The sequence below is a fragment of the Cetorhinus maximus genome, chromosome 22, assembly GCF_964194155.1.
Source record: "Cetorhinus maximus chromosome 22, sCetMax3.hap1.1, whole genome shotgun sequence".
Lineage (NCBI taxonomy): Eukaryota > Metazoa > Chordata > Chondrichthyes > Lamniformes > Cetorhinidae > Cetorhinus > Cetorhinus maximus.
In genome coordinates, this window is record NC_135900.1 from 30,888,314 (window position 1) to 30,895,559 (window position 7,246).

Below are 7,246 nucleotides of genomic sequence, written 5' to 3' on the forward strand. Positions count from 1 at the left end.
GACACCAGGTCCTACTGCAGCTCTCCATTCCCTTTGGCCATGTTGCAAATACTCCATGGGATGAAAAGTCCAATAACTGAGGGGATAGGGAGCGGAGTGCCTCTCATCAATGATTCATTTTCATCATTCAAGAGGATGTCTGCTTAGTTATGTAAAATATTAAATAAATTTCATAAATCCTCCCCCCATAAATCACAAAATATCCACTATCCCTCACAAACAAGGATCAATTAATGTGTTTTCTTAAGTTTTACCTGATTGCTCGTTCCCCTTAAGATTATAAGTCAGAGAATCCATGATAAAGTAAATTGTAAGTAGTCTGGGATGAGATCAAGTATGAAAGGCTGAATAGTCTTGTCCTTCCATATTTTGTGAGATCTGTTAGCTACACTTTTGAATTCTATCTTTATTTTAAAGTAGATGTTTATCTGTGGTTTGAAGAAATATGGAGTTGAGGCACAGAGCAGTCACGAAGTTCCCATCTTCATAGAATTACATAGGAAAAACAACACAAACGGGTCATGTGTGTGTATAAATACATAGGTATCGCCACTGTAAAATGAGTTCCTATACCACCTGACTTGTGTTTTCTGGTACTAACTTGGCATGTTTTAGCACAGATTATATTCAAAATATTTTACAGAAATTTTAAGAAATCATCCAAAAAAATACCAAATCACAGCTTTTCATAAAAAAGAGCACAGTTCACATTGATGTAGACTGGTGGTGCTGGTATCAAAATTGAGCTCTTTTGGAAACAATGCATTGACATTGGCCAGGGACATTGAGACCAAAAATAGGAGCACAGGCCAGGAACCTGAAAATGCATAGAATTTTTCTGAAGATCTAGGCATTTAATTTCAGATTTTTTGGGGAGGAATTAAAGCAGCAGCAAATGAACATTTTGGAGTAGGATTATTTTATAAGATGGGCATTAAGGAAAGTAAAGGATATGGAAGTATAGTAAATGAAATATTATGTCTCTATTTGTTACAGAAACATACAAGGCATTAAACTGCCAGCCAGTACAAGCAATTAAATTTTACTGACCAATTTGTAATTATGGAAATTGGACTCTGGTTGTAAGAATTTATTACTTCACAGAGAATATTTAACTAAAATTGCTCAAATAAATGATTGGGGCTGAGCAAAAGGAAAAACTTGTTAACATACAATTAACCAATACTACATTTAGTTTAAAACTGTATCTTAAGTTTATTTTCCATTTATCAGTAAGAACTCGATACAATCAAGTTTTAAGAAATATTTATGTACATATTCAAAACTACAAAGACATAAAAATATTCAAATAGGAAATATTCTTTCATTCTTCAGACATCAAATTGCCTACATGCACTATTGTGAAAGCATCAGTTTTCCACTCTCCTCAATGCCAGCCATGCATTCACAAAGTTCTTACGTCTTTCAGTGTACCACAGAATTTAAAGGTTCAGCTCTGATGTTTCCTAAATCCAATGCAGAATCTGTTTCTTCATCTATTTCACCAATGACTGCCCTGTAACACAAGAGGTCAATAGTGATTATGCATTCAGTCTTAGCGGCATTAGCTAGAACATTCCACTTCAGCTCATCCAGCAAAACGACTGTACAAGTATTAGACAAGTGACTTTCCAGTGTAATGTAGAGAAAATTCTCACGTTTACTAGAAGCAGAGAAAAACTCCAAAGTTAAAGTCATTTTGCCCCATAATTATGGTCAACGCATTTTAATTGTTTATTTTATGCTTAGAAAACCCATGATAACAATTGCTCAAAGAAGTTTCTACTTTGTTCCCAGAGATTGTTATGCTTCAATTACTGATCAGCATCAGTTCAGAAGCTGGAAAATACTGAAGTTTCAGTAGTTTTGTTATTTATACTTAATGACCACATTTTTCCCACCATGCCAAATTAAATTTCTGTTTTCTATCTTGTTAAAATTGTAGAAAACATAAAGGCCAATACAATTAACATTTTTCTTATTCTTCCAAGGGAGGTGGGCATCGCTGGCTAGGCCAGTGTTTTCATTGCCCATTCCTAATTGTCCTTGAAAAGGTGGTGTTGAGCTGCCGCCTTGAACTGCTGCAGTCCATGTGGTGTAGAGACACCCACAGGGCTGTGAGGGAGGGAGTTCCAGGATTTTGACCCAGGGATAGTGAATGGACAGCAATATAATTCCAAATCAGGATGGTGTGTGGCTTGAAGGGGAACTTCCAGGTGTTGGTGTTCCCATGCATCTGCTGCCCTTGTCCTTCTAGGTGATAGGGGTTGCAGGTTTGGAAGGTGTTGTCAAAGGAGCCTTGGTGAGTTGCTGCAGTGCATCTTGTAGGTGGTACAGACTGCTGCCATTGTGCATCAGTGGAGGAGGGAGGGGATGTTGAAGGTGGTGGACAGGGTGCCAATCAAGAGGACTGGTTTCGATTAGTATATAAAGCTTGATTAGTTTAAAATGTTACGAATAATTCAAAGACAGCAGTTGGTACATCAAGACTTTTACAGTGGTATGATTATAATACAGGACATCATTGGTAAAAGAATCAATGTAATCCCCAAACACTTACACATTGTCTCCTCTCACTATGTACAAGCCAAGTACTACTTGTTCCACTCCTTGTTGTGAACTAAATACTCGCTCATGACTCTCATCCAGGATTAGGTTGATTGTCTGGTCAAATCCCTTTAAGGTTCCCTGTGATAAGAAGCAACTGAAATTTGTTCATAATTCCATACATTTGTGTGTAAAGTCTAAGCTCCCGTTATTTTAAATAACAGTAACCTGTTATTTTGCCAAAATCTCATAAGATTTCACAAAATTAACCATTTGTGACAGCAATAAAACTGAGTCCACAACCCAAATTAAATAGATCTTTGCTGGTGTCTGCATGATAAGTGAAAAATAGCTAGGGAGGAGAAAGAAATCCTGGCATAATTAAGGTTTTCTGAGGCATATGCTTGAAAATCAAGTGTGCCCATTTTTGAGCTTATGGGAGCAGGAATTGATCCTGAACAAATTGACCTGAAGCCTCTGGCCTCACTATCATTGAACAAATGAGCAGCAGACACCTAATAGCTGTTTACAAGTGACATTTGGGTTGGGGGTAGCAATTGGAGTGGGTGGGGAGGGGGTATGGGAGGAGGGCACTGAAGAATCAGATGCCAAGACTGGGAGGCAGAAGTTGGTTTCAAAGGTTGTCAACCATGCAAGTGGTATCAGCAGCTACAAACATTTTCACCAGGTTATGGGTTAATATAGATTACTGAATTTAATTTCAACAAAACTAATTACCCAATATAAAAACAAATTTAATTCAATGCCATAATTTCCAAATACTCTGGAGCCATGCTACTAAAGGGGTCCATGATGAATTAAGGTAAGCAAGATCTCATTTTTTAAACCAATAAACAGCATAGGCAACAAATTAAGGCAATGGGCTTTTTTTAAATGCCCAGGGATATATTAAGCTGGGAAAAATAAAATAACTTCATCTAAGAAGAAGAATGTGGCTCTCATTAATGCTTAGTTATCTGATGTTATTCCATAGCTTCTTCCTTCTCCTTAATTCATAAATTGCATGACAGGAGGCTATTTGGCCCAACTTACCTCTATCAGCTGAAATAGTTATTTGCTTATTCCCATTCAGGTTGGAACAGGGTGTGGGTGAAAGTGATAAAGAGGAGATCAGATATGGCCTTATCTGTGATTGATATGATGGAAGTAGCAAGGCCCCACAAGATGGAAAGGTCAACGGGGCAGCTGTGAATATCTATTCCCATGCCCCTTCCCAGATGCACACAAGAAACAAAGAACTGCCCATCCAAACTAAAAATGCTCAGTAGCAAGAATAAATTAAAATATGGTCATTTTTTCCAATTAATAATTACTATATACAGGAGAGGGAACAGTCTCCCATGTTTTTGTTACTACTGCACAGGCTGTACTTCCTCACCTCGTCCTCCAGGAGGATACAACCCAGAGGACCATTTGCCAATCACCATAGGTGAGCACCACCAGTGGATGGCTGTGCATTCAGCAATCCTTCCCAGCATCAGCACAGAGCTGAGGAATGCTGTACAGTGTGGTAGCTTCAAACAAATTCAAAAACCAGTTTTTATAAATGCCCTAACTGTCTATGCTGTAACAAGGATGAAAGTGTTCCAGATTTACATTTAGCACCAGTGGTTGTAGCCTCGTTCACTATTTGAACAGGCTGCTCCTCAATTTTTTTGCCCTACATGTGCAAGGAAAGCAAATTGTAAAACTTGCGGCACTGCATACTCCCGAGCCTGGTGAAACCTGTCCTGCACAGGTCCACTACGTAAAACATCATCAGAGAATCTCTCCAACTGGTTGACCAGATCCCAATCTCAAGTATAAAGCTGGATGGCCATAGTCCACTGGTTCATTTGAAGTCTTCCTTACAAACTGTGGTTATGTTAACCTAGAACAACTTGATTATTTTTATTTTTGCATTAGAATTCCACAGCTGAGATATCAATAACAAAGTTTTATACTTCATTAGTAAGATCTCCAAAATGAAGGTTAACTCACCACAATCATTCTTCCATCTGCTGTAACAACTGCAACAGTACCTGAAGACTCAAGTTAAGGAATAGATAAATTTCCATATTTTTGCTAACATCCAGCATGACCTCCACCTTCAACTCCACAGCTACCTCCAATATTCTCATGTTGCCTGACAATTAGTGGATAAGCCAGAACTTTACATTCAGAAGATTCAAACAAAAATTCCAAGTTTTACCACCACCCTCCTAACCACAACCCCATCCCTCAGCCTTCTGGTGAACCAAATACCGCATAACCTCAGTGTTGGATTCAACCCATATCCAATCTGTTGCCAAGGTAACATAATGCCATATCGATGATATCATTCATCTCCACTCTTATTTCACTCCTACTGCAGCTAAAATCCCTGTTCAAGCTTTGATTACCTCTGGAATCAATTGCTCCAATGCTCCTTCACTGGCCTCCACCCTTCTCAACACCGACTCATTCAAACTTCCACCACCTAGATCCCACTTTTCTACCACCCTCATGTCAGTCAGCATTCAATGTCTTTTTGTCCAAAACATCAGAGGCAAAATCCTTATCCTCAGTCACAAGTACACACATGGCCTCCCCTACTCTATGCATCCTACAGCCCTCCTACTTTGACCTCTTGTGCACGCACCCCTCCCCCAGTTCCACCCTCAGTGATCTCTCTGCTACTCTTGAACACTACCATCTCCCTTACTCCCTGTCTTTAAAATCCTCAAACCTATCTTTTTAAGTACACTTTTCATCCTCTCTAATTCTTCCACCATTGTTTTAGGTTCTCTGACAGATGCGCTGGGACATTTTCTACATTAAGGATGTCATAGAGCTGCAAATTGTTATTGAGTGACTGTACCTTTTCAGCACAAAGTGGAAATCAAAACAAAATTTTGAATTTTAGTCTAAAAATCAGAAAACAATCAATAAACTTTATTGAGGCTGCCCTAGGTAGGCATTTTTGATCATTCACCTCCACCAACTCACCATATCCTTCAATTATTCCAACATCTGTCACCGCAAAAAAGAGTAAGCCTGATAAATATTGAACTGCAAATATTTAAACAGAAAATGCAAAAGACAACACTGGATCTGCATATGAAAGTTACTGGACACATACAAACACATACATCACCTCATCTCCCCCCCCGCGGGGCCATCATCTCCCCCCCCGCGGGGCCATCACCTCCCCCTCCCCCCCCCGCGGGGCCATCACCTCCTCCTCCCCACCCCCCTCCCCCCCCCGGCCATCACCTCCTCCTCCCCTCCCCCCTCCCCCCCCCGGGCCATCATCACCTCCTCCCCCCCGCGGGGCCATCACCTCCTCCTCCCCTCCCCCCCCCCCCCCCAGGCCATCATCACCTCCTCCCCCCCCGCGGGGCCATCACCTCCTCCCCCCCCGCGGGGCCATCACCTCCCCCCCCCCACCACCCCCGGGACCATCACCTCCTCCCCGCCCCCGTCCCCGTCCCCGTCCCACCCCCGGGCCATCTCCAAACCCGCCCTGCCCACCACCCGGAGATCCCGGGCCCTCTCCTCCTGCAGGATACGGTTGATGTAAGTCTCCAGGGCCGACGTCATGTTGTCGCTGAGCGGCGGCTCCGGCCGGAAATTCCCGCTCGCACCGCCAGGGCTGCTGGGTAAACAGAGCCGAGCAGCCGAAAACCGAGAAACGAGCAGCCAGACACGATTAATGGAAGATCGACATTAACAGCAGCGTCTCCCCTCCCCCTCCCCACCCTCTTTCCCCTCCCCCCTCCCCACCCTCTTTCCCCTCCCCCCTCCCCACCCTCTTTCCCCTCCCCACCCCCTTTCCCCCACCCCACCCCCATTCCCCCACCCCTTTCCCCCTCCCCTCCCCTTACCCCCTCTCCCCCTCCCCTCCCCTTACCCCCTCCCCTCCCCTTACCCCCTCCCCCCCTCCGCTCCTCCTTTCCCCCTCCCCCTTTCCCCCTCCCCTACAGCTTCCCCCCCTACCGCTTTCCCCCATCTCTTCCCCTTCCTCATCCCCTTTCCCCCCTCTCCTTTCCTCCTCCCCTTCCACCCTCCCTCCTACTCTCTCCCCCTCCCTCCACCCCTCCACCTCCTCTCCCTTTCCTCTCTCCCCCGTCCTCTCCCCTCTCTGTATGCGAGACCTCAAGTTGATCGGGATCAGAGTCGATGCATGGGAAGTCCTCGCTGCTGACCGGAGTGCCTGGAGGCAAGCAGTCATGAAGGGCATGGTAAAAGCAGTGGACAACAAAATGACCAGATGGTGGAAAAGAGAGCCTGCTGGAAGGAAAAAACATCAATCGACCTTAAGCAAATGGTATATCCCTCTGTGCCAGCTGTATAAGGGACTGCCACTCATGAATTGGCCTCAACAGCCATAACAGGCATGTTCAATACAGAAGTAACATACCCAGGTGCAGTCAATCGTCTCCTGAGACAGATGGATGGCATCACCATCATCATTGGCAGCTATGCCTTCAGTTGTCTAGACCCCAAGCTCTAAAATTCCTCCTAAATCTCTCAGCCTCCTCAAAGGACAGCATGCCGATGAGAAATAAGAGGGGGCAAGAATAGATTCTCAGAGGTAACAGTGTAGGGCAGAATCCAAAGTATGATGGGAACTAGCAGAAACAGATCAGAAATAGCTAGTGTAGAGTGAAAATATTTCCAACAGCGAGCAGAAATTTGAGGACATACCAACAGGCCA

The 7,246-nt window shown here is 43.7% G+C and overlaps 1 protein-coding gene across 1 annotated transcript; it reads right to left on the reverse strand.

Moving 5' to 3' along the window:
• Positions 1-1,225: 1,225 nt before the first annotated feature.
• On the reverse strand, positions 1,226-6,205 carry lsm8 (LSM8 homolog, U6 small nuclear RNA associated). The gene is made up of 4 exons (XM_078568023.1): positions 6,099-6,205; positions 4,549-4,589; positions 2,561-2,688; positions 1,226-1,516 (listed from the first exon to the last, which is right to left on the reverse strand). The coding sequence occupies exons 1-4, from the start codon at positions 6,127-6,129 to the stop codon at positions 1,426-1,428; spliced, it is 291 nt and encodes a 96-aa protein (XP_078424149.1). The 5' UTR covers positions 6,130-6,205; the 3' UTR covers positions 1,226-1,425.
• Positions 6,206-7,246: the final 1,041 nt, after the last annotated feature.